The sequence below is a fragment of the Brachyistius frenatus genome, unplaced genomic scaffold, assembly GCF_029030835.1.
Source record: "Brachyistius frenatus isolate BFR_SWC_R1_liver_20210118 unplaced genomic scaffold, ASM2903083v1 Contig_309, whole genome shotgun sequence".
Classification (NCBI taxonomy): Eukaryota; Metazoa; Chordata; class Actinopteri; family Embiotocidae; genus Brachyistius; species Brachyistius frenatus.
In genome coordinates, this window is record NW_027210908.1 from 135,001 (window position 1) to 162,345 (window position 27,345).

At 41.4% G+C, this 27,345-nt stretch overlaps 2 protein-coding genes across 3 annotated transcripts in view; one reads left to right on the forward strand and one right to left on the reverse strand.

The window, feature by feature from the left end:
• The window catches only part of aaas (achalasia, adrenocortical insufficiency, alacrimia), a 7,785-nt gene extending 5,011 nt beyond the window's left edge, over positions 1–2,774 (forward strand). The window contains exons 11-16 of the mRNA XM_069722944.1: positions 4–94; positions 262–355; positions 1,094–1,161; positions 1,247–1,328; positions 1,439–1,523; positions 2,225–2,774. Coding sequence (XP_069579045.1) covers positions 4–94; positions 262–355; positions 1,094–1,161; positions 1,247–1,328; positions 1,439–1,523; positions 2,225–2,377 — 573 coding nt within the window. The 3' untranslated portion in view covers positions 2,378–2,774. The remainder of the gene's footprint in view (positions 1–3; positions 95–261; positions 356–1,093; positions 1,162–1,246; positions 1,329–1,438; positions 1,524–2,224) is intronic.
• Positions 2,775–3,108: 334 nt separating this feature from the next.
• On the reverse strand, positions 3,109–27,201 carry LOC138635459 (collagen alpha-1(II) chain-like). Of its 2 annotated transcripts, XM_069722941.1 has the most exons (54): positions 26,882–27,201; positions 24,825–25,031; positions 23,613–23,629; positions 23,440–23,472; positions 22,732–22,764; positions 22,507–22,560; positions 21,855–21,947; positions 21,298–21,375; positions 20,643–20,687; positions 20,452–20,505; positions 20,069–20,122; positions 19,592–19,645; positions 19,395–19,448; positions 19,219–19,272; positions 19,069–19,113; positions 18,820–18,873; positions 18,634–18,678; positions 18,437–18,490; positions 17,860–17,958; positions 17,695–17,739; positions 17,479–17,577; positions 17,323–17,376; positions 17,110–17,217; positions 16,942–16,995; positions 16,393–16,491; positions 16,234–16,287; positions 15,560–15,658; positions 15,338–15,391; positions 15,171–15,224; positions 15,008–15,061; positions 14,694–14,747; positions 13,603–13,647; positions 13,307–13,405; positions 12,171–12,278; positions 11,951–12,004; positions 11,776–11,829; positions 11,598–11,651; positions 10,841–10,894; positions 10,642–10,749; positions 10,421–10,474; positions 9,254–9,307; positions 8,993–9,154; positions 8,577–8,684; positions 8,143–8,250; positions 7,895–7,948; positions 7,676–7,783; positions 7,515–7,568; positions 7,289–7,396; positions 7,142–7,195; positions 6,456–6,563; positions 6,067–6,355; positions 5,466–5,653; positions 5,108–5,350; positions 3,109–5,000 (listed from the first exon to the last, which is right to left on the reverse strand). In XM_069722941.1, exons 1-54 carry the CDS (start codon positions 26,973–26,975, stop codon positions 4,854–4,856), a joined length of 4,464 nt encoding a protein of 1,487 aa, XP_069579042.1. In that variant the 5' UTR covers positions 26,976–27,201; the 3' UTR covers positions 3,109–4,853. The 2 variants fall into 2 exon arrangements, with proteins under 2 accessions (XP_069579042.1, XP_069579043.1); XM_069722942.1 differs by lacking the exon at positions 24,825–25,031.
• Positions 27,202–27,345: the final 144 nt, after the last annotated feature.

The following is a 27,345-nucleotide window of genomic DNA, read 5'->3' on the forward strand; positions in this document are numbered from 1 at the left end:
TAGTCTGGCTGTTGGAGTCCAGACGGGAGTCGACTGCTGTTCACCGTGCAGGGAGAGACGGTCATCTACGCTCTGACCTTCACGGACACACCGGGTGAGCTTCCCCGGTCTTTATACAAAATAAACACACACAGCCTTTTAGACAATTGATATTACAGGGTGAATTGTTTTCTTCTAAAGGTGGATTTAAACTTATTTTACTACTTGAAGAGTTTTGGTAACCTCTGTATCTTTTTTGTTTTGTTTTGTTTTTTTGAGCAGGTGTATCTACGAGCACGTCAAAAGGGCCCCAGGCAGCAGTCGTGGTGGCTGACCTGTCCGAGACGACCTTTAACACACCCGATGGACACATCATGTAAGAGCTCTTAAGTAAATGGCTAAATGGCTTCTTTTAGCCCAGCTACATATAAAACAAGAGTTAAATGCAGACAAACAACAAGACAGTTCGAGATGTCTCGAAACTATATTTGAGCATTTGCTTCAGCACATTGTCGGGAAAGGAAAAAGGACTGAGCTGAAACTCTGAACATAACAATATGCTGCTTCCATTTTAGTCTTAAAGGTCCCATATCGTATAGATTCATTAGAGCCCAACCGATGCTGGATTTTTGCAGCGGACACCATAATGAGGAAGAAAAAAAAAAAAAAAATCTGATTTTGCTATTTCAACCTCAACCGAAATGTGTTTATCAAACACTTGTGTCAAAGATATGTGATAGAGGCAGGATATTTTACAGTCTAATGATAAACTTTATTGTCCAAAATGATATCAGTGCATTGCATATTTTAACTTCACATGGTCAAAATCCATTTTTATTGATGAAACTCCCCAACAGTATATCATGTAGTCAAAATGAGCTCCACCAGTTATGTGTTAAGAGTGACACATCATTACATGTTAAAAAAAAATACAACAATGACAGAGGCCTTTATGCTCAATGAGTACTTTTATTTTTGATGCTTTACGTGCACGGTATTGTTATCACGTACGTAGTCATTTTCTTTTTCTAGGATCTTTTTGTAACGCGGTATTTCTACTTCCACTTCATGATTTGAACATGTTTGACTCGCGTCTCTCTGATGTGTCTGCCAGTGTCGGAGGAGAGATCCAGTCTGTCGCCTGGGATCCCCGAGGAGAGAGGCTCGCCGTGCTTCTTAAAGGTCTCCCTTTTCTTCCGTTCACCTTCGTGAACCCCGTCCGTGTAGGAGTTTCAATAACTCATCTCGGTCTGATCCGTCCTCTCAGGTGATCCGCGCACAGCAGGCCGGCCTGCAATCATCGCCGTGTTCAAGACGAGAGCCAACCCCATCTTCGAGCTCTTGCCGTGGTTTGTACTTCGTTGTGTGTTTGCGTTTCACCCTTGTGCGGCTTGTATTTTGTTTCCTTGTAACACCGCTGTTTATCTCACCTGCGAGTTCAATCTTTCTTCTCGTTTAGTGGTTTTGTTCAAGGCGAACCGGGCGCGGAGCCGAGACTGATGCAGTTCCACCCGAATTTCCGGGACGGAGCTCTGCTCACTGTGGTCAGTTTTACCCTCTAAATTCCTTTTTTATCATTTTATTATGTTCCAGTGCTGTCAGCCATAGACTATCTGCAGCACTTCAAATCAATTTCCTAAAAAAACGGCTCAAAAACAAGTTGTAAAATGGATTTCATTTAACGTTCAAAGGTATTAAATATGAACTCTTCCCTCTTGCAGATGGAAAAGTTAGCAGTAAAATGTTTTTGTGTTTTCGATCGTGGGTTATTGGGGACGTTATCCACTTAGAAATAGAACAGTGGATGTAGAACAGTAGGATGCTCATCAGTTTCAGGCAGTATAGTTTTGTTTGCGTGCTTTGTTTTATTTTCCACTTTGACACATGTAATGCTGCCATAATGTCCAGGTTAAGTAAAAAAAAATATATATATATATATTTTTTAGGATTTACATGAATTAATAATTGGTCACTATCTGGATCAAGCTCATTTTAATTTGATTATTGTTTAAAATGTTGGGAGGTACTGAAAAAAGTCATATAATGACAAGTAATTCCCTATTGGGCTTTTAATCGTCGTCTCATACATCATAAGCCGTTATGATTGTGATTTTATGTGGTATTAAAGGGTCTTAAATTTAACTTTGTGAACCCTGCAGAAACCCTTGATGAATTATTAACTACATTAATACTCCTTCTGTTCTCTACCAGCTACAAAGTGATGTTTCTCTCTCTCTGTTCTCAGTGCTGGTCCAGCGGAAGAATTTCCCATGTGCCTTTCTATTTCCTGTCCGCTGGCGTACCTTGTTTCGGCCTCAGTAAGCAGTCAATGCCTCATGCACAGGAAAGGGCTGCTGACTTTGCCAATCAGTTGCTCTTTACAGAGCTCATCTCTTGACCGTCCTGCACCCTCCACCACATCCCCCACAAGTCATATCTGGTATCATGGATTGTTAATAAAGGAGTAGAAAGTACTCGTTTGATTCCCGATTCATTAAAACGTTTGACCCAAATGGACATTGTGAGGCTAATGATGAAAGATTATCAGAAAAGTCTCACTTATAATTTGAAAGAGGACTCTTATCAATCAATTTAAAGCTTTACTTGTAAAATATTGTTGGGCTCAACGGAGAGACAAAAAAATGAGCAGCTTTTTACTACGTAACAGTAGAAAACTGACCACGTGTAATTAAAGGAGAAGTCTTTTAAATTGTGGTAATTTTGGAACACAAGTGAATGCTGCGTGACATTTATTCCCAACACTTGGTGTGTAAAATTAAATGTGGTCTAATTTAGTTTTTTGGGTGTTTTTTTTGTAAAGAGAATTACAGGTGATTTTTTGTTGTTGTTGTTGTTTGTTTTTTGTTGTGTTATCCCAAACAAAATAACTTTGACATTAAACGCTGGAGTATATGTTTGTCAGATGCTTTTCTAAATTTATATCCATGAAATATAAAGCTGACTTTTATGAAAGAATGTGCTTTTGGATCTATTTTAATTGAGAGTATGTCACTTATATGGCTTAAGTCGAGCTTTAGTTACTCAGGACAGACCGGAGTGGAAGCCACAGCAGAGAAGTTGTGACATAGCTGTTGTGCATCACTACTCGACAAAATACTTGATTCCAGTCAACAATATGTTCTTTATTTATGCCTATTAGTTCAGACAAACAGGAGCCAATTTTGCCCAGCTCCACCCTGACACCGCAGAATGAATACAGTACTTTAGTTCCTTTGTCTTATGAGAGTCCCTCAAATGAAAACACACACTTGCATCACAGTCTTAAGCTTTCACACACGCTCACACACACACGGACTGTACACTCACAGTCAAGAGTATCTGACTTCAAGGAATAAACAAAAACAACAACATTTAAGCACTAATGAGCGGTTCTGTTGAAAGAAGACATACATCCCCACGCCATTTCTGTTTTTATTCTCAATTAAAAATCAACTTCATTCTTCATTCGGTTTTCCTTTTTATTTTCCAATTTACATCAATTAGAAGTGTAACAAAATAAAAACAAAAATGATCATGACCATAATAAAATTAATTAAAAAAATGTACACGCCCTCACACACACACAGAGACAGCCCACCCTGGTTGTTTTGGAGCGACTCTCCTCGGGAGTCCCACGTTCAGCTGTGGGGGGGTCTGGACTCCAGAGGAGGCCTCCGAGTAGCCCCCTGTCTCCTCTGTCTTAACCCGACTGCACCCCTCCTCCAGGGTGGAGTGTGAGTGTGTGGTGTGAGGCTAGTGGGAATTAGGGATGGGAAGGGGGGTGGGAGGGTGTCTGATGAATAACAGAACTTGTAGCACCTTCTGAAGAGATAGAGCAACCCAAAGCAAAGATGGCCGTTCAGCCCCAGATCCATCTCGAAAGCTAATGTTTTTGGTCAACTCAGATTTGAACTCAACATTTTTCACTTTGTTTTTCAGCGTGAGGTAGCTTTAAACAATCTGGATGACTACAATAAAAAAAAATAAAAAAATTTAAAAAGCAAAACAAATTTCGCTCAAATTCTTCTAATTGTTTTGGATGAGAACTGGGCCGTCCTCTGATGGGCGGTCAAAGGGGACCAGGACATTGAAACACACATCCCAAATGTAACCTCACTTTCCAAAAAGTGTTGGTGTGCATATAGACACATGTACACACATAATGTGGAAATATATATAAAACCATCTGGTTGTTTATAAACACAGACTTTTACAACAATAGAACCAAGGATTTATAATACACAGTAAAGCCTTTGGCTCCTGCTCGCGATGGACAGGCCTGGAGCACCCGCTTGATTTTACTTACTGAGAATTTCTTTTTTCCTTTTTTTTTTTTTTTTAAGTCTACACTGATTCAAAATGCCATATTTGTGTGTCAGGAGGGAGACAGGGAGGGAGGTGGAGTAGGACTGGGACAGAGGTGTGCAGCTGTTCTGTAGTGGAAAAAGGGGGCTTGTCGTACTTACAAAGTGAACCCGTCCAGTCCTACCTCAACTCTGCCCATTCAGGTTAGACAATAAATAAGTGACATCAAGCCATGTTTCTGTTCTCCATGACTTGTTCGCTTGGTCCCTCTTCCTCCTGGCTCGGACTCATTCCCGTCAACAGTGGGCCATGGGAAATGTGACTGGATCTCAGGAAGTGGGTTGACAGAGAATGCTGGTGTGGTGTACAGATATTGCCGGTGCCCTTCAGTGCTAACATCCAGGGAGTACAACTTGGAGAGCACTTCGTTGTGACAGAAAAAGTATCAATTTTCTTTTATAATTTCCAGTCGTCTTTATTATGGAAGTGTGTGTAATGTTTCGTGGTTGAGTTTATTTATTTCCTGTGTTTTTTTTTTTGAGAGGGGGGGGCCATTGCGATACTCCACTTTACAAGAAGCAGACCGTGCCTACATCCACTCCGAACTCCTGATCCGCTCCTCCGATGTCCATAGGAGCAATGTCCACGATTGGCAGACGGGAGGTTTTCTGTGTTTTGTACTCGAAGACGGTCTTGCCCCACCGGCCTGTATGTCTCTGTGGGGTGAGAGCGAAGGAATGTTTCACCCACGGCCTTATAATGCAATGACATTTCTACACATATGACAGCAAGATAACTGTCCTCGATCCTGTTCTGCACCCACCTTGCAGCCGTCCTCCAACACGGCGTAGGTGAAGCGACTGTTGCCCTCTGCGCGGATCTCCACGTCGTTGGAGCCCTGCAGCAGCAAAGCCTTCTTCAGGTTGCCCGTGGCCTGGTCCATGTAGGCGATGCTGTTCTTGCAGTGGTACGTGACGTTCTGGGAGGCTTCAGTGGACAGAAGCCTCAAGAAGGTCAGCTGGACGCTGGCAGCGTTGGCCGCAGGGCCGTCCTGAGCGTAGTTGAACTGCGGAGTCAAGACAGACGGGCGGAGGAGTTAGCAGCTTCCGCGTGTGTTTCAGTCTCTTTCGGGACCAGTTTCCACACAGAAATGATCAGTGGTGATGTATTCGTGCACTCACGTGGAATCCTCCGTTCATGGTCTCTCCGAACCAGATGTGCTTGCGGTCCTTGCTCTTGCTGGTCCACCAGTTCTTCTTTGGTGCCTTGGCAATGCTCGGGTAGACGCAGGTCTCTCCGGTCTCCATGTCACAGAAGACCTTAATGGCATCAGCGTTGCTGCCCATGTTAGGATCAATCCAGTAGTCGCCTGGAGACGAGGAGAGAGGTGGGTTCGTGAGGGAGGGGAGCCTCGTAACTAAATGCAACACTTGACCTGCTGAATCACTCATATTTAAAGACAAAGTTAGAAGAAAAGTCACTTCGTATACAGGAGACATGATGTAACAGGATTTGAAATACGTTTTTTTGACCCATTAATAAGCAAGTCCAAAAAACAGGCTATCAATAGAAACCTAAAAAAAAAAAGCCTGTATTCGTCATTTCTGGGTCAGGTGTGGATGAATTTTGGTATATTTTTCCTAAAGATGAGTAAAACCTGATCAGTTTCACAGAGATAACGATGTCCCTGTCTTGATAAACTTCATGAAGGTTTTCTGTTCATGCAGGTGTCTTCAGTTAGTTTGCAGTGTCTGATCAGACTTTGGTCTTCGGTCCACTTACCGCTCTTCCACTCAGGGTGGCACAGTTTGAGGTCTCTGCAGGTGCGACCCGGGTTCTTCTGGGAGCCGTCGGGGCTGCGCAGGTTCTCAATTTGGTTGTTGAGGGACTTGAGTGAGGAATCGACCTCAACGTCGTGCTGCCTCAGAGAGCTGGAGGCCTCGTCAGCCCTCATGTACCTAAGGGGATCGGTGGACTTCTCAGTCTGACCCATGCTAGCGAAGGCAGACATGTCGATGCCGGGGCCAGGTGGGCCAGGAGGACCAGGGGGTCCGGCGTTACCAGGAGGACCCTGAAGGAAGCCAAAGGCAGGAAGTGAGATCTCACGGAAATAGCGGAGTGTATACGCACGTGGGGGATTTCGGATTTTATTCGAAGGACTTTGTACATACAGCAGGACCAGATTCTCCAGAGCGTCCACGAGCTCCGGGGGGTCCAATGGGCCCGGGCTGTCCATTGGATCCATCTTTGCCAGCGGGTCCGCCTGGTCCAGAAGGTCCCTGCAGAAACCGCGTGTGTTAAACAAAGTGACACCCAGAATATGCTAACATGAAACATTACTTCATTCACTGAACTTTTTGTTCAAAGTGCAAAACCACCTTTATTTCTTCAGATCCACCATGTCGTCTGAATAAAAAAAAAACTTTATTCTGATTGAGCAATTCAAATGCAGCAGCAGTCTCTCTCTATCACCCTCAGACCCTTTTCCTTATTATGCATGAAGATTATTTGTATGGTGACATTTCCCTTCATTTTTCTTATCGTGGGCAGTGCTTAGCTAATCTAGAACAGATATTGAAGCCCATTTTTGATCCCAGCAGGAGTGGTTTCATAAATCACACTCCTCCTGTCTGTCTCCCACTTTTCCTCGCAGAGAGTAATTACAAACTGCCTCGGCTGCCCATCTTATCACAGCGGTGGATAATTAAAGCATGCGGCCTTTCCTGTCCCCGTCTTCGTCGGGTGATTGGCGAATTAGAAAAAAAGACTAACCTGTGCCCTTCATTACCATCACATATCTTTGGTATTAAAGCTGCAGGATGGAACCGTAATAAGAGTTTTTCTTCAGTTTTCTCACCTTAGCGCCGCTTGGTCCAGCAGGTCCGGCAGATCCAGAATCTCCAGCGGGACCCTGGCAGGACAAGGACGATCACGGATCAGAGGAAAGAGAAGACAGACGAAATGCGGCACTGCAGGGATGAACTATGAGACGTGGATTACTCACAGGAGGTCCAGGAAGACCCTGCAGACCAGTGAAGCCACGGTGACCCTTCTGTCCCCTCTCTCCAGTCTCACCGGCCTCTCCTTTGTCTCCACGTGGTCCTTGGGGTCCCTGGAGTAAAGGTTTGTCAGGTATTGAAATTCATGGCTGCATTCGAGTAGCACTTTTAATAAAAACGTTAAAAAAAAAACGTAATGATCCCGTTTCCGTTGGACATGAAGATACTCACAGCCATTCCTCTTGCGCCACCTGGTCCAGAAGGTCCGGCAGGTCCTTGAGAACCCTGAAGACATGATAAGGAATGGTCATTGTGGGTGCCTCCTCATGTTAATATTAAAAATACGTGCCCAACACAGTGCCTGACTGCAGTCAGCGTGTTGTGTGACTTACAGACTCTCCTCGGTCTCCCTGCTTGCCGAGGGGTCCGACAGGTCCAGGGGCACCAGGGGAACCGGGAGCTCCGGGGGCGCCAGCAGGACCGGTGTTACCCCGCTCTCCCTGCAGGACAGCACAAGGTGACGATGCAGGATAACAACAGTGTCTGCTGACAACAGATCAGGTCAATTTTTTAAACTGGGATTTCTTGAAGAGGTTCGGAAAGTCTCTTACCTTGGTTCCAAGAGCTCCATCCCTACCAGGGGGTCCATCTGATCCAGGGGTTCCCTGAGATCAAGAAACATTTTGGTTTATGAAATGGACTTCATTAACATTCATCAATAGATCAAGATGGCAGTATTATTTCCAGTATTGTGAATAAGGCCACTGGTTGTTTCTCTGTTATTATCAGTGACTTGGTCACTGTTTCTACAACAATAAGAGTGGAGGCATAGTTGATGTTATTATTGTTTACTTCTGACCTCTCTGCCAGTCTCTCCAGCAGGTCCAGTAAGTCCAGGGGGCCCAACAGGTCCAGGAGGTCCACGGTCACCACCGGAGCCAGGAGATCCCTGTTTACCAGGCTCTCCCTACACGCAGAGGAAATGTTGTTATATTTCAGTAGCTTCTTTGACACTAAAATCCAGAATAATCCTCTGACTTTCAGTAGATCAGTGGTAGAGTCACTGTTCAGAACCCTGCTCTATTCACAGATACTATAACCGATAACAATACATTAAAGGCAAATCTAAGACAAACTCACAGTAAGCTGGAGGCCTGTCAGACACAATTGTGTGAACTTGGAAAGATGTTGAGGTGTGTCCAGATTTACAGAGCTGATCTGGTGTCTGTAAGATTCCCACACAACTCACGTTGAAGCTAAAAAGAGCTAAAAAATGTTGACAGATGAACTCACAGAAGGTCCAGGGAGACCAGCGAAGCCTCTCTCTCCACGCTGACCGGGCAGACCAACAATACCACGGGATCCACCCAGACCCTGAGGACCTGAAGGCCCATCAACACCCTGCAGAGACAAGACAAAGGAAACTAAGTCGTGATGTGTTCTTCTTTAGCTGCACCTGACTGAGCTGAGAGTGTCATCATCTGGGAATATTAAGTTGAAATAGCAGGTGACTGAGACCAGATGTTTTCTCTGAGTTTCAGGCGCAGGTACTTCTGGGTTCTTAGGATATTGGGAAGTTATTATTTTTGAATGCATGACTGGGCCTTTAAAAAGGTTTGTAGTGGATTATTCTCCTGTCAGGAGAACATTGAATACAGTAACTTTTTAATGTCATCATGTGCATAATGCAGATATGAAATCAAACTCACAGCTTCTCCTTTCGCTCCGGGCTCTCCCTTCTCTCCATGTTGGCCAGCAGGTCCACGGAGCCCAGTGTCTCCCTGTCTTCCTGAAGGACCGGAATCACCACGAACACCCTTTGGTCCGTCTTTACCAACAGAGCCAGCAGGACCAACACTGCCAGGGTTCCCCTGTGATGGAAAGACAGAGTTTCAGAGGGTAAGAGCAGAAATGCACAGAACTGACATTTAGACTCATCTGTTTTTTTTGAGATATTAAAAAATACTCACATTAGGACCAGGAGATCCAACTCTGCCAGCAGCACCAGGGAAACCTGTAGCACCCTGTCAAACAGAAACAAGATTTTAGTCAATATAAAAGTAAATATCTTTATGTGACTTGTCTGATGCGGGTTTAGAAAGCCAAATGTGACAATGTTCAGTAGGTCAAGTTGAGTTATACTGATACTCTTCATGTCACTTGATTCAGGTCACACACATACTGGACTTTGCTGGATGGAGTGTAACAGTAAGTAGGAAGCATGTTGATATCAAAGGCATCTCTCTCTCCTGGGTGCTCATTATTGTTGGTAATAAGAGAAAAAATAGGGTGTTTTTCCATGTAAATTGGTCTGCAGTATATCCACCTGCTTGCCTTGCCGGTTTTCTGTACTGTACATATCTTTTCAAACACTTAAAGGCTGCAATTAGAGATGGTTTCAATCATCTGTTGATCTGATATTGTTGATGGCGATCAGCAGCAGCGGCCCACGTATTTGTCTCGACAGTGGGAACATTATAGGAAACCAAGAAAGAAGCATGTCTGCTCTGTCTGACATAAATGTTTTAACTCAAGCTGTGCTCTCAGAGAGCAATCACCCACTGCCCCTCAGGCTCACACTTTAGACCTCCAAAGATCAGGAGTAATCGCTATAAATATTCATTTGTTCCCAGCACAATCAGATTAATAAACAGTCACTTCTTAAGAACTTTTTAAATGTTAGAATTTTCCATCATCTATGGTTAAAATGAGGATTGAAATGTATTTAATTTTATTTGTGTTTATACTTTCGTCTACTCTTGAAATTGATGTTAACACCGAAAAATGTGAGAGAATAGTAAAAATAGCTTATTAAAAAGTCCAAGTTGATGAGCTTGCTTTTGTGACGATCAATTTATGAGCCCATAAGACAAAAAAATACCCTGCAAATTATTGCAGTTGATTAGACGTTGGCTCTTCAAACCTTCAGTTTACTTCAAAACTGTAACTGCTTATTTTTCTATCAATCAACTAACTGTTAACTTGACTTGGTTTAAGCTGTGTCCCTCATCTTGTTTATGTGAAGTGGGTTATTGCACTCAAGTAAATAGTTTATCAATACATTAATTAATCAGTAAATTACTCATGGTTTAGAACTATAAAATGTGCTGTGTATGTAATGTGTAGGAGTTACTTACAGGAGCTCCCAGAGCACCACGTGCTCCTTTAGGTCCAGATACACCAGTAGGTCCCTGAAAAACAGGAACAACAATTGATCATGTGACACTGCAGTGACCCTGAAGGACTCGAAAGGCCATTTCACAGCACTGTGTGTATCTTCAGTTTAATTTGAACCAAAAATGGATAGAAGATACAGAATGTCTGATTCAAGGACTTTATTTTCAGGTTAAATACCCACCACAGGTCCAGGAGCTCCAGATGGTCCCTGGGGTCCAGAAGAACCAGCCTCTCCCTTCTGTCCACCCTCACCGAGCTCTCCCTTGGCACCAGGCTGACCATCTGCACCCTAAATTTATTAAACAGAGCAGTAATATTAGCATGATGTCTGAAAATATGTTTTAATTATGAGCAGAAGGTCTAATGGTGATTTTACTCACAGGAGGTCCAGCAAAGCCAGCAGGCCCAGGAGGACCGACCTCCCCACGGTCACCCTGCAAGAGGACAGAAGAGACTGTCGGTCAATGCCAGCTCGAGACGAGAGGTTGGTGCTCTTTGCATTAACACTTATTTTATGTTTTTTTTTTTTTTTTTTTTAAATCTTCTTTAGGGCTATTTTTAGTAAGTAATAAATAAAACTATCCTTTTCTCCGTCAGTAAGATACCATTCTCAATAATTAAAAAAAAAAAAAAGAGAAGCTTATCAAACCTAACTTTTAATGTAAATCAGTAACTATTGGAGAGAAACAAGAAAAAACATAAATAAGATTAATAAATTCATAAAAATGTTAATCTCAGAAGAACAAAGGAGGCGAATAGTGATTATTGTACAACCCTTCTGGGTGATCCCCCCATTATATTAAAGTAATGTTACTAATTTGTGAGCAACAGCATCATAGTCTGTCATGGATAAAGGATGCTATTTCATTTGAGTCTTGGTTAGATGAGACCAAATTAGAGCTCGTTTGGAAGGAACACAGACTGTTGCATCATGTGAATATATAAATAATGTGTAAATCATTTTTTTCCCACTGTATAAAATGGATGAACTCTGAGAAAATATGCCTGCTTTTCTCTCAGTTGGTAGCATTTTAATAAGATGGAGCTCCATTATTTACATACATCAAACCAGCCAATCAACACGAGTGTGGACTCCACACTGTACTGCTTACACTTAACACAAGAACAGGTACTTACAGGGGCACCACGAGTACCAGCAGCACCATTAGGGCCAGTAGGTCCAGTCTCTCCCTGAACAGAAGAGAAACTGTCAGTCATAACAACCAAATTGACAAACATGCGATATGAATTTTAAAGTAAACTGGATTCCAGTTCATCCCTTTAACAGCCTAAAGGGTAACACTGGTATTTGTACCTTGGCACCGTTGGGTCCACCTGGGCCAGGAGGACCAATGGGACCAGTCAAACCCTGAGGAAGAAAAGAGAAGGAGGCATGTTAGAGTGAGACTAAATGTTTCCCTTTTTGTTTGATGACCCACTCTGAAAAGGTAGACTGAACAAAAGGGATTGAGGATTTATTTTGAACTTACTCTAGCACCGTCCTTTCCTGGAGCACCTTCAGGTCCCTTCTGTCCATTGTCACCCTGTTGGACAAAAAGGAGAGCTCTGTTGGAATGACATACGAAACTACAGAACACATTTTTCTATTTATTCTTACCATACTAGATACCACATTGCACTACTACGACAAGCTATACCTTCGCTCGACTTTGTCAAAAATAAAAGTCTGTTAAAGAATCTGTTACTCACTCTGTCTCCCTTGGATCCCGGGATACCACCGGTTCCTCTCTCTCCAGGCATACCCTGCAGGCCTGAGGGTCCCTGGACTCCAGCAGCACCAGCTGGTCCAATAGCTCCCTGATGAAAACAAAGCACCCAACACAGATTAGAATTATGAGATCACTGGTAACTCAAATTCTTTCACGTTTCCCCTGAATTAATTGATCTTGAGCGTCGACAAGCTGCTTCTCCTCTTAAAGACAATGCCCAAGCTGTCGTATTACACCTGCAGGGCTTTATAAAAGTTGTGACAAATCTTGAATATATCCCAATAAAGTTTCATTATTCATCTAAATCGGAAGTAGACCAGGGCTGCAGGTTCATGTTCAACATATCCACCGACAGATAAATACACTACAAAGGTTTTATGCATTTTTTTTCTTCTGGATACATGTCGAGGAATTCATTGACATTTTGGATAAAATCCATACTCAAATTCTCGCTGAGAGTTAAATAAGAAGACTGAAATAACTGATATGAGCCAGTAAGCTTAGTTTAGCACAAAGGCTGGAAATAGGGGGAATTAGCTTGCCTTGATGTGTTAAAGGTAACTAAATCTCCCGTCCAGCACATTTCAAGCTCACTAATTGACATTTCATATCAGGTTTGTTTAATCCGGTAAAAACCGAAGTGTAAAAGTGACACACTGTGTTTTGATGTGGGTTATGACTGATTAATTCTTGGCATGAGGCAGTAACTTCTGAAGTCCCTGTGGGGTTGCCAGGTAACCAGTTGAGACTTCCTGGAGTCTCACGCGGCCAAGACACCAAAAGAAAATACTGAGAAATCCTGAGCAGCTGAAAGAATATGGCAGAAATTCATTGTGGTTTTAAAAACGATCAACAAGTCCACCCCAGTTTTTTTTTCTTCACACTTTATGGTGATATTTGGTTGTTTTGGATTCACAACTATAAATCTACATGACACAGATCTCTCCACACATTCTTTCAAGCTGCACGTGGAACATGGTGAATAATTAAAACACCTGCAGAGGAGCAGCTGTTGCACTGCCTGTTGTTGTGCACGTTCATTTGCCTGTAAGAAATTCAGCAGAGCAATAATTTTCATCTAAAATCCAAAGGTCAAATTCACAGTCATTCACTGACCTTAGGTCCGTCACTTCCAGGAGTTCCAGGAAGTCCACGAGGTCCCTGTAGACCCTGGGTTCCAGCACCACCTCTCTCACCAGGGAAACCACGCTCACCCTGTTTGTGAAAACCAGAGACAGGTGGATCAATGGCAGCAATAGCTCAGGATGATAAAGGCATTCATGTATGAAACCAACAATGTAATCTAGCATAATGTTCATGTATAAACTGTTTATGTACATAAAAGCCATAATTGGTGGTTTGTGTATTCACTCTGCTTTGATAAAATTAGAAATGAGGACATTGAAACTCACTCTAGGTCCAACAGCACCAGGAACTCCGCCCTCTCCAGGAACACCCTGCAGACAGGACACACAGTTTATTACAGTTTTTGTAATAATAAACATACAAATAGCTTAAAGCTTGTTCAAACTGTTGAGCTTTCCTTCTTAGTCCTCGTATGAATGGCCAAGAGAATTCATTTTAAAACGACATGTAACTTCAATCCAAAATTTTGCAACGTAAATAAGAATATTTTTATAGGCTTGAAAACCATTCTGCACTAAATATTTGAGGCTATTAGATCGATAGAATCCTTAATAATCCCAAAGGAAACCTGCATTGTTACTGCAGTCAGTATATAAATCACAAAACCAAATGATATACAGGAGCTAAAAAAAAACAATTGAAAGGTCAAATTACATATATAATGACAAAAATACACCAAATAGAATATATAACAGAATAATATGATAACGGTAATAATATGAGAATAGAGATTAAGGATAAGAACATTTGATTCCAAGTGCTTGCTTGGTGTGTTGATTTTGTGATATTAAATGTGATAATGATAAGATTATATGTATGTCAGCGAGTTTGTGAATAGCATTAGCATTTTCTACAGAGAACAGCAGTGAGTCTTGCTGTCAAGTAGAGCATTATAGTTACAGTATATTAAATTGACACTTAACTAAATATGTTGCAGGTAATTTTAATTTCAAATAGACAAAGTCATCTTTAGCTTCTCAAACCAGAGGCTGTTTACTCCATTGCCTTATGGCACAGTCACTTCATCTCTTAGCAAAGTAGACCTTTCTTACAGCAGACATTTTTACTTGTAATTGCAGGGAAATCACAGGTGTATTAATTATGGCTGAGTTTCATTCAGTGCCCCAGTAAACCGTGACAGTGAACCAGCAATCAGAAAACCAGGACTTCCCCTAAGTGATATGCAGCCATCTGCAAATGTCTGCTGTGAAAAAGGTCTATTCTTATTAAACCAGAGGTACAGTCATTTTGCTTGTAGGTGGTACTATACATGCTGTAGGACAGTTTGTGTTTAGAGTTTTGAAGGGGACTAAGACCTACAGATACAACAAATCAGCTGGACAGAATGAACACTCACCTGGTCTCCAGGTTTTCCAGCCTCTCCTGGGGTACCAGAAGGTCCAGGCAGACCCTGTCCAACAACAGCAAAGGAGTGAGTGAAATGGTTTCTATGAATATAGACTGAGTCATTACCTATGAATCTGATGTTTCTCTGAATATATAACTCTGAGGTGTCATTTAAACCTACAATATATGTTCCTCTTGTTACTTCAGTACATTTAGATAACTGCTCATATTGCTATTCAAGCTTTGTACAGTGGACGTTGTAGAGTGGTGTGTATGTTTTGGTTTAACAGACAGGTGTGTCAGTGGTTGGATGAGTATTCTCACCTGGAAGCCAGAAGGTCCAGGCTGTCCTTGCTCTCCTCTCTCTCCAGCTGGGCCCTACATTGATAAACCCAAACACAGGCGATCAGTCAAAGGCAAAGAGCAGCAGAGTGTCAGCTGATTGTAAAATATATCTCCCAACATGTAAATATACTGGAATACTCACAGCAGGGCCAGAAGGTCCACCAGCACCAGTCTCACCATCTTTTCCGGGCAGACCCTGTTCAGAGAGGAGAGTTACAATTTTGAAAAGTGGTCTGGAGATAGAAAACGATGAATCTATCTGTGAGGTATGGAAAAGGGTAAAGCATTTTTGCAAAAATGTATACTTACTCTGAGACCAGTACGACCCAAAAGACCCTTCTCTCCTGGCTTTCCAGATTCACCCTGTTAAAGAGAAATCAAATTAAAAGATCTGTGGAGGACTCTGACTTTGGAGCGCAGCAAGGTTAATGACTGCAGTGTCGTTTGTAAAACCATGTACAAGGATGTATTTGTGCGTTGTGTGTAAAAGTGAAGTGTTCTACTACACTGTTAAACCCTTCAGACACATACATTGGCTCCCTTTGGTCCAGGGAATCCCATCACTCCTGGCTGTCCACGGGCTCCCTGAGGACCAGGTGGGCCGGGGCGACCGTCCTCACCGGAGGCACCCTGTCAAAGGCACAAATAAATCAGCACGGAAACCCACAGATAGCAGGTATAAACTTGGCAGGGGAAACTTGTGCCTTCTTGTCATGATCATTTTCTATAATAAATATGTATACATAAGGATTATTTTACTAGTCTGCAAAAATTCTTCTTAGTTCTCAATACTGTAGCTGTCTGTTGTTTGTATTCCAGGCTTTGTGGTCAGTGGCAGAGAGTTGAAACTGTTCTGCTCACAGCTATATGGATTCCATAAAGCCACAATGAAATTGTAGATAATTGGGTCAATGTTCTTATTCAATATAAGTCTTTAATTTCAGAATCTGTTTTGAGTGTTGTGTAAGTATTGTGGGGATTGAGTTCAGATGATATTTACTGCGTTTCTTAACATGTGTATCGTAGTTTGTCATATTTTGAACTATTTTTATGTTAACATTAACAATGCTGTTGGGAAGCTGTTTTGACTGAATTACCGGCTCTATTTTTTCACTTTAAACTCTCTAAACATGGAAGTACATATGTAAACCACATTAACTTCACATTTTGTGAATCATAACAAATTTGATTCATATTGTACTCACAGAGGGTCCAACTTTGCCCTGAGGACCTGCATCTCCGGGACGACCAGTAAGACCCTGTGGAAGGCACATAGATCAATCATATCACTGCAAGAAGACAACAAGAGAACAACACTGCCTGACTGATTCTGGACTGGTGATGAGTAAAGATTCAAGACTCACTCTGGCTCCAGGGAGGCCAGACTCTCCTGTGCGTCCAGGGTCTCCAGTACCACCTTTAGGCCCAGCAGCGCCAGAAACACCACGGTCACCGGGGGCACCCTGAAGAAGATATGACCAAAGCAGGTAAGCTTTAAATATCAGTTACAAGACAATATATCGATATTATATCAAAGTCTTAATATTGTAATGACATATGTGTTGGTTTTAAAGGATGCATTACAGGAATGTGATGTCATTTTCTAAACCTACCAGACTGTTCTAGCTGTTCCATTATTTGCCGTATTGCCCACTTAGTCATTACATCTACATTACTGATGTTTATATAGCAAAAATCTCATCATGTAAATATTTCATGAAAGTACCAAAAGTCATTCCTACAAATATCAGTGCAATATCTATATTGAGGTACTTAGTCAAAAACAAACAAACAAACAAAAAAAATGTTTTTTTTCCATATCGCCAGCCCTAGTTGCACAACAATCAGTGGTTGTGTCATCTTTGTCGTAGAAAAAGTAATGAAGGAAGTAGTGCCAGTGAGCTGAGACCCACCTTAGCGCCAGCAAGACCATCCTGACCGGGGAAACCGCGGTTACCAGGAGCTCCCTGAAAGAATCACAGAAACAAAGATAAACTGGATTAGACTGTGCTTAAATTAGTTGATGTTATTGGTAAAAAGTGAGCAGTAACAAACTTATAATGCACATCCCAATTACTTACTCTCTCTCCTGGAGGTCCGAGTGGTCCAGCAGCACCAGGCTCTCCCCTAGCGCCTCTCTTTCCTTCTTCTCCTGCAGGGCCAGGGGCACCTAGAGGACCAGCAGGTCCCTGGAAAAATTAAGATATTTCAGTAAATCCACTCTGTCACTTTGTGTTTATGGCATGTATGTTAAAAAAAAAATGCTGTAATCAAGTCAGAACTGAGCAACTCACAAGCTCTCCTTTGGGTCCTGCTTCACCTTTGAATCCAGGAAGACCAGGGTCTCCCTAAACACGGCAGGAAAAGAAGACAGCCATAACAATAAATAATCCCAACACGAGCAAGTATCAGTGTTTCACATAGTTTCTGATCATCATCAGCTGACTTACAGACTGTCCTTTGGGCCCCAGAGGTCCTGTTGCTCCCTGTGGTCCAGGTGGTCCACGGGGGCCGGGGAATCCAGGAGCACCAGCAATACCAGAACCACCCTGCACAGAGGAAGAAACAATAACATGTCAGAGTAAAGTAAAATACAACTTTTATCAAATAAAAAAAATAACATAAGGTATTAGATGACTCTAAAATCGCAAGGAGTTTGGACTCACAGCAGATCCTTTAGCTCCAGGAATACCATCAGTACCGGGGTTACCCTAAACAGACCGAGAACAAGATGCATTACTTTACAGTGTATCAGCAATATATTGATAAATGACAAGAATTGTCTCGTATCAGTAAAACAAAAGCAGGATCATAAGTGATGACAAACGAACCGATGCTCCGGCGGGTCCGGGAGATCCTGGGGTACCACCCTCTCCGCGGGGTCCCTGTGCTCCCTCAGCTCCACGGGCACCAGTAGGGCCAGCTTCTCCCTGACAGGACATAATCAATTTATCATTAACAACCAGAAAAACAATCTTTTTTTCTGCATTTCATTAACATTTGAATTTAACATTTGTATCCTCACATCACAGCTGAACATGATGCTGTTTCGCACCTGCTGTCTTCATCATCATACAGTGTCTGTTCACACGTGTTTAAAATTTAAATTATGCATTTTCATTATAAGAAAGTCAACTACACATGAAAAGACCTTCCTTGACAAAAAATATTACAGAGTAGTTTGTAGAACATACTTGTAAAGTTGTTAATTTCTCCATGAAAATTTTGAAATGACAAGAATCAGACATAATTATAGAAAACTATGGGATTTAATTCCACATAACCAGACTTAATACAGAGCAATGAACTCTGATGAACTGAAGTGACTTCCACCAGGCTTTTATTGCTTTATCTTAATACATATCCTACAGATAAATATTTGTGTAGGATGATGTGATCTGTACAAACCTTGGCTCCTGGGGATCCTGGGAAACCGGGAGCTCCAGCAGGACCAACTGGCCCCTGCAAGGGGGAACAAAAATCTTCAGGTTAGAGTTCATGTCTGATCACCATCCTTTTGTTGCTGTGATCTTTTAGACAACAAAAATATTAAAAGAAAAATCAATTGGATGAATTGGACACAAAGTGGGGGCTGTGATACGTACATGTGGACCAGCAGGACCAGGCAAGCCATCATTTCCACGGGCACCCTGAAGAGTGACAAAACAGGATAGTCAGTGCTGTGCATCATAATGAAAAGTCCATTAAATTACAATTTACAAAAGGATTCAAAGTTGTGACAAACATGTTTCTGCTCAGTAGACTGAAGCTGCTATGGAATTATTACTCACTGCAGCTCCAGCAGCTCCGGGACGTCCCCTCTCACCGGGCAAACCACGTGGGCCCTATGACAGAAGATACAAGTGATCAGTTTAGTTTAATTGTAATAATTTGAATATATAAACCTATAATTTCTCTTATGTAGCAATCACCCAGGCTATAATGAAAGTAAAAACAGTAAGAAACTGAATCTGCGTAGAATCACAGGTGTAATTTCCAGCAGTCAGGAACCTCAGAATGATATAGCAGTGGAGACTTACCATTGGTCCAGGGGAACCGTTTTCTCCAGAAGAACCACCCTCACCCTAATGGGAACAATGATCAAAAAATGTTGAGGACAAAAGCATAAAATAATCTGGATTTTTTTTTTTTTTTTTTAATTTGATATAATCAGAAAAGATTAGTCTTACCTTGGCTCCTGCAGCACCGGTCTCTCCCTTAGCTCCATCCAGACCAGGATGACCCTGCAAAAAAAACATGGCAGGACAAATCAGGACTCAGGTCAGTCGGTCATCGCGTGTAATGAAGGAGGTGCTGCTATTAAGTAAAGACTGAGCAGTTTAGCAGTGACAGTTAAAGCACTCACTCTGTGTCCTTTGATGCCAGGAAGTCCAGGAGTTCCAGGGAATCCGCGAGCTCCCTGAAATAAAAACATTTTAATAGGTTTTATTCACCTTCATTTCCTTCTCTTGATTTTAATCCTGAAGTTAGCAACAGATGAAATAATTTTGAATTTGAGTATAAAAAGATCAATAATTGACTGATTTTTTTTTTTTTTCTCACCTGAGGCCCTGAAGGTCCACGCTCACCAGCTTTGCCAGGTTTGCCACCTTCACCCTAGAAACAGACAGGAAGTTAGAGGATTGTTTGTTGAAGTAGTGCAGCTGCATGATGAGATGTAGCTGCGCTGCACTTCTCTGTAGTGGGAGGCTTCTGTAAACATGAAGCCAGTGTGTCATAATTTTCACGAGCAGTGTTAGGAGATAGACAGTGCCCCCTGGCGGTATACAGAGTTCAAAGTGAAAAGTACATGAGGGAGTTTGTAGGGGTTGTAAAATTGGTGGAACAATGGACTGACTTTAACTTAAGAGTAGAATAAAAGTGAGGAAATAAATGGAAGAAATTTCATGGTTATCTGGAAAATAAGGACTACTTTTTCATTACAAAAACTGTGGTTTGACCTTTGACCTTGGTTTAGTATTGGTTTTGCGCTTATTTATCATGGGTTGTGAGTTTCCTCGATAAAGCTGCAACACTTACATCACTTCCTGGTCTTCCAGAAGGTCCGGATGGTCCACGAGGTCCCATTGGTCCCTGGCATAAAGCAAAGGAAGATAAATCATTACAAGCAGCTCTGTACTTGCTCCACATAAAGACAATTAGAAAGGCTTATGTGATGCAAAATGTAACAGTGCCTGATCTAGTTCCAAAATTTGGTGGAACTAGATTAATTATTTTCCACTTATTATGAGATGAGGGATGAGCTTATAATGAATTTATTGTACTATTTATAATCAGCAATGGTTCTAATGAAAATAGGTGTTGTTGGTAAACTCTAAACATTACACCAGATGTGACAACTGCAGTCTGAGGTCAGTCTGTTTAATGCACAGATGCATCCTGGGATTGATATAATTACTTACAGCGGGACCAGGCTCTCCGGTCTCTCCAGGGGAACCTTGGAAACCCTGTGGCCCCTATTAGTGCAAATAAGAAAGAAAAGCAAGAAGAATTTCTTTAGTTGCGTTAACAATTCCTGAAAAATTTCCACATTAGCTGTTCAATTATGAAGTCCAATCACGTAATGAGCTAGTGCTTCAATAAATGTACTTACAGGAGCTCCACTAGGTCCAGGGGGACCACGGGGACCCATAGGACCCTGCAAAAGAAACACGAGACATAGAGACAACGTTAACGTGGCATAATTTTTACCATCTACAGTAAATCGATCAAATGAACATATGTATCATGAATAAAACATTCAGAGCTATTAAAAGTGAAGTAAAATGTCAGCTTTACTGCAGATTGGGCTCAGTTCACACAGAGTTTAAAGTTAACACCTCTTGATACCGTTCCTAAAAAGTCTGTGCACAATCTGTTTGTAGCGATTTCTATATCATATTTAGAGTGGTAATATTTTATGTAATAATACTTTTAAGCCGTATGTGATTCATGCTCAAATATACTCTTTTAGGATATGTTGAAAGTTCAGTTCTAAATCAGTGTTTAACTCTGAAAGCATGAAAGGTTGGATGAAATCTCTGTGTTGGAGTGAAACCAGTGAGCCACAAGGTGGAAGCACTGCAGTCGTCTCAGCGAGATGCAGTTTAGTTTTCACCACTTATTTTTAGTTGCAACAAATCAAAGACTTGCTAAATGTAAGTAATGTTGTTATTCTTTGAAGCAGATGAACTGTTTTTATACTGAAAGGGTTCACATACAGAACACCCCTCCTGTAAGATGCACCCAATGTAAACAACACGACTTACCATTGGTCCCTGCATCACACCCATCTGAACACTTCCGGCCTTCTCATCAAAACCTGCGTTCATCTGGGCAGCAAAGTTCTGTAAACACACAGAGCCGATGAAGAGTAAGAGTCAGCTTATGCATTTTATCTGCCTGAGCTAAGTGGGCCACAAATACTGATTTGAATGGTGCTTCAGTGCCATAAAAAGAAGATGAGCCGTGGAAATGTGCACCTGCTCTCTGCACACAGTTTTTCACCCATCATAGCAGATGTCGATGCATCTGCACCTGCTTATTTGTCTCTTTTTAGTTGTGTGTCTTCATCTCTTTCTCTCTTTTTTCTGTCTTAAAATACAACATAATTTTATGGACCAATTTTGTGCTTTTTCTGTGTATGGATCAAGTCCAGTGCAGGCAAAGTGAATTTATACGTCTAACATCTTGTTTATCCAAACATTTCATCACTGTATTGTGTGACGTGAGGGAAACATTGTGCTGTTTAGACTTAAATCTAAGGGCGGTAGATTTGGTAAGATGTTGTTCATGCTATGTTTTACGGCAGCATCCTTAAACTCACCCCTCCAAGCCCAGGTGGTCCAGGTGGGCCGGCAGGTCCGGGGTTTCCAGGGGTGCCAGGCTCACCATCTCTTCCTCGAGGTCCAGGATTTCCCTAGGGAAAAGAGAGAAGGGTGTTTTGTATAAGTTACTGAAAGCATTGAAGAAATTCAGGTCCTAAATGATAACGGTGTTACACAGAGATGCAGGACAAATCCACCATCAGTGTGATTTCATCTTTCTGCTGTTTGTGTTAACTGGAGCTCCATGTTAGTTCCATATTTTGGATTATGCACTAAATTAATGCCTATCTGCAATATGCTGTCTGATTCCAGTTACAAGCCACAGTTGCATGAAACTCTGGTTATCATTGGTTTGTTGTTTGTTTTATCAATCCCCTTTTTAACATGACATTTAAAGAAGTCTAGTAATTGTATGAGGATATTTTGATGTTCCCTCGAGTAGAAATAACACTGCAATCTCAAACTAATCAGAGCACTTGTTCACGCCACTTCATTTATAATAATGATCAGAACTGCTGTTGTTTGACCCACTCTCTGGTAGGCCAGTGCTGCAATTATATTTTAACATTGATATGAGACCGTTTCTTCTGAATGGTGTATTAAGTTGAGTGGTGGAAGGTTTTTTTTTGGACACAGTGTGGTGACTCATACCTTGTCACCCTTGGCACCACCTTCTCCTCGTGGTCCCTGCTCACCTGAGGGGCCCTGCAGAAACAAACAGATTAGCCTCCGCAACATTCACATAGCAATAGCTCATTTTCAGACCAAAAGGCAAGTTGTTCTGCAGGAAAGAAACAAACTTATATCACAATAAGTATGGAAAAAAATCTGCAAACTTTTTATCAGTATTTTTAATCAGTTGAATGAGATGTTTACCATAGGGCCTGGCGGTCCTTTTGGTCCAACAACCTACAGAAATATAAAAAGAAAGCTTTTGTCAGGTTACTGTGGCTATTGTCATAAATTTGTCTCGAGTCCTGCTGAACCCGTTTCTGAACAGCTAAAATTAGAGAACATTCCAACTTTGTAGGAGGTGGGCATCAAGCAAAAAACTAAATCTGATGAAGATTTAATTTGACAGAATGGGTTTTTCTAAAAACATCACCTCCTTTTAACCTCTGATTTGGCCGATTTTTTTCACCTGACATGTGTACTTGCAACAAAGTTGCTGAGAGGATCTAAGAGGATTTGATTGGGTTCATTATGTCCCAGGAATGCAGGGCTTGTCCTCATTTAAAAGGAAGTCTGAGACATTGTAGTTCTTTTTTTTTTCTAATCAGTGAGAGACTGTTATGTTTCTTTAAAGAAAAATGTTGGAGCCTGTGAAAGAGTGGCTTGATAAATAACACTAAGGTAGAGATGTTGAGATGTGTCACATAATATAGGCATCAATGGACATTTCTGTAATTCATTCCAAGTAAAAGCATTAGAAACACAATGTTGTTGGGTTTTTTTTGGTCAATTGGTAGTCCACTAAGGAAAATGACAAGTTTTATGGAGGATGGAAAGTCAATTATTTCCATTCCATTTCCAATTTGTCAAGTATTACTCCACTGTTATATGCTGATGAGGGTCCATACTTACATCTGCAATATCTCCTGGTTCTCCTTTCTGGCCCTGATTGATAAAAGAAAGAATTTATGAGTTGTTTGACAGTTTTTATTAAAATAGTTGAATTAAAAAATGTTATTTTTGTGTGATAGTATTTCTAGTTGTGTGCACGAATATCAGTATTTCCCCAGAACCCACTGCCTCACCTTTGCACCAATTGTCTCTGATGTTGCAGATGGAGGGGGGATGGCGGAAAAGAAAGAACATTATTAAGAGATACTTTGAAGTGACACATTTCAGGCACGTGACTGATTTAAAATAAAGTGTGATTCTTAAGAAAGTAGACCTGCAAGGAAACCTAAGGATGGGACAGTGATCAAATGGCATTTACCAAACCCAAAGGCAAAGAACCCATCTAGATTATATTAATGATGCGAGAGATGAAGCAGAAGCAAGCACGATCTGAGAGATGAAGGTTTAGATCAGATCATTGAAGCAAAATGTGAGTAAAAAGCAAGCAGTGTCCAATGGACATCATAAAGATTAGCTTAATTAATAAAGCAGGGCCACTTTTTTTAAATTTTTTTTAATATACTTACATTGCTATGAAATATTGTTTATGACAAATTTGGGGAACCAAACTTTGAGTCACCTTAATCATTATTTGTTTCTGATGGCCTAGAGATATCAATTACTAATCAAGGAATGACATGTCAACAAAAACATTTTGAGCAAGATGTGATTTTGTTGAAATTAGTCTTATCAAAATATAGAGACACACCTGTATGTGTTCTCTCCTAGGTAATTGTCAAATTATAATATGTATAATATAAGGTCATATAAGAATAGGCTTTTGAAGAAACTACAGGAATAGAGTAGCTGTATACATGAACCTAAAGGTTTGAATGGTTCATCTAGAAAAGTGTTGACATAAAAGTTTGGTAAGACTTCCAGAAGACACCTTAATTTTGTAGAAGACCCCCAACCGGGACAAATTAATCATTGCGTTGTGTGAAGACAGACTTCATATTAGTTATCTTAGCAGGTTTAGGTGAAGACCAGATAGCAAATCTCAGGATCCAAATCACACATGAAAAAGACTTTCATTTGGGTGTTACAATCCTGATCATGTTGCTTTTCTAGTCTCCATAAAAAACATGTAGAGGGTCACTTTGGAATAGGGAACATCAGGGGTTGACTGAATAGTCAAAGTCAGTTTTATTTAAACTATAACATTTCAGGACAGCCAAAACTATGAAAGTTGCAACTACACCCTAAATGCAGTGATTCTAGGCCTGATCAGGCAAAATATTTGGATTCAGTCGCAGTTCCCCATTCAAAAGTGTTTTCCAGGAAGGAGATAAATGCAAGCTAAAAGAGTAATTTATTTATGGGTATGTGAATAAATAAATTACAACCAATGGGGGCACTGGCATCAGCAGGGCAGATGGGACAGCACTCTCCAGATGGGATGATAGGGTTGGCACACTCTTTGATCTCCTCGCAGATTATCTCATCACACAGAACCGCTCCGCTGTCGCACACACAGATACGACACGGCTCTGGCTTCCACACATCCTTATCATTATACTGCTGGCCGTCCTGGATGCAGCCACCTGCCTCCTCTGCGGCGACCAGCAGGGGGCGCGTGGCAGGTGGACAAGGGAGGAATAAAAGCAATAAGAGGGCAGAAAATGTTGGTTCAAAAGAGAATTAGACAGGGAAATGTAATGGAGTTTATACAGAGGAGTGAGTTGGTATAGTAGATGTTTAAAAATAAGTTGGTTTAAGAGAAGGAAGTGGGGATATGAGGATGTAAGGGGTCAAAGGGCAAGGCAAGGAAGTGGGAGGAGTTACAGCGAAGGAGGAGTGGTTAGCGAGTACAGACTGGGCTTAAAAGGAAGAAGCATAATTAAGTTAACATGTTTCAAATAAAAATTCCGAAAACTTTATAAAGTTGTGCAGTTCTGTATAAAAGAAGTTTTTTGTAAATTGAAAAAAATAGGATAATACATCAATAAAAGCTTCAACGATTTGAACAAATATGGAGTGAAAAGTCTTTGATGTTCCTTTGATGCTGATAAATAGGTGTTGGTTTGACCCAAAAATAAACTGGTACAAATCAGTAGCTGTGGAGCACAACTACCTACAATTTACAAGTTTTAAATAAAACTCACAAAGCAGGCAAGAAAAATGCCCCAAGTTATCGTTTGGAGAATTTTATAGCAGCATAAAATATAATGTCAACACGAGCCACAGTCAACAGTTGTGTCTGAAGCCCTAGTTGAGGTATTTCACGTGGTTGACTGAGTATATTTAACCTGCAGGCCTGCTCTGCTGCTCGTATGAATGAACCTCTCTTATTCGGGATACTGTGCCCAATTGACAAGCTGCTGCCTTAAGTAAACAGAGGCTCCTTCTAAATTTCTCCATCTGGATCCCATGGCTGTGTTAAGCGCCAGTGCAAACACGTTGGGGAATTAAGAATGGCTCATTTGTTTAATGTATACAGCTTAGGGCCTACTAACTCTCTTATTTGTTCTTTAAGCTTATTTGTGACAGAGATATTTAGCACACAAATATTTGGTTCATGATAAGAAAACAGTTTAGCTCCTTGCCAATGAAACATTTTACTGAAATAACATGTTTTCCGTTAAACTTCTAGATTAACACAAACAATAACATAAAACAAGGAATAGAGAGAAGTGGAAGCAGCGAATGTCCATCTTGCTATAAATACAACTATATGTCTATCATCTGTTGACTCCCTGCTGTGAACTCTGTCCTCTGTCCTTCTGCCTTCTTGCTACCCTTTGAGCCTGCTAGTCTAGGGTCAAGCACTGTCTGACCCTGTCACTTCACATCATGAAAACCCTGAGTCTGCTCCAGCCAAACCCTGTGGGTCAGGCTTATTTTACAAGTAAAAAAACCCAAAACAATTACACTGACTTTTCATTTGCCCATAGTGGTAAAGTGTTTCTGCTAGATACTGGTAGAAAAAGAGGCATCTAAAAGCTCTATTGATCTTTTTCTTTTGCTGAAATCTGGCACTACAGTGTGACCAAACAAAGTAGGGAAGGCTGAGCAGTAGGATGCAGGTGAGGGCAAACAGGCACTTGTTCACCTGGTCCTCCATCACACACAGATGCACCTTGACACCCTCACCTGTCCTACAAAAAGAAATGCTTCCTCGTTGAGAGCTTTGACAGTCTGTTTGACAGAATGAACTCACAGCTTCAGAAATAATTAACAAGCACTACTTTGTACATAGCATGTCAAATAACTGTCCATAGCAAAACAACTTGCATACAGAGTTCTTCATTTGACATTACATCACTGGCATTTCATTTACGTTTCACTCATCTTCTAAAAATACAGAATTTTCAAATGGCAACAAAATACATGGCAATGTGATCACAAAGTAATAATCCACAAATTTTGCAAGTTAGAAAGGGAAAAAAACAGTGCAACTTACGGTCATCCTCTTTCTGACATCTGACCACGGATAGTAAAACAACTTGGGATGCTACAAGTAGCAGAACAGTCCTTGAGTCCACAAAGCCGAACATGTCTAAATATTAGACATGCAGGAGCTACGGTGAGAAGTGAAGGGACGGAGAAGACCCGGCGTTCAGTCAGTGGTGTGTTAAGTGTGTGTTCCCAGAGACTTATGGCACCATGCAGTCAAACCCTCCAAAATCTAAGTGGAATCCAACGCGGGGCCCCAGCTGGTACTCTGCACCCACCGCGTCAGGGCAAGCACCGCGGTTTTATGTCCACTGTGCCTTGTATGGATCTTCGTATATTCCAAAATACCAGTCCTTCCCCCAGACCCCCTGTCAGGCTGAAACCTGAACCTCATCTCCCTCCCCTCAATCCAGCATTTACTCTCCCAGGGATTTTTTTTTTTAACCCAAGCCCTCCTTCCTCTGTTGACCT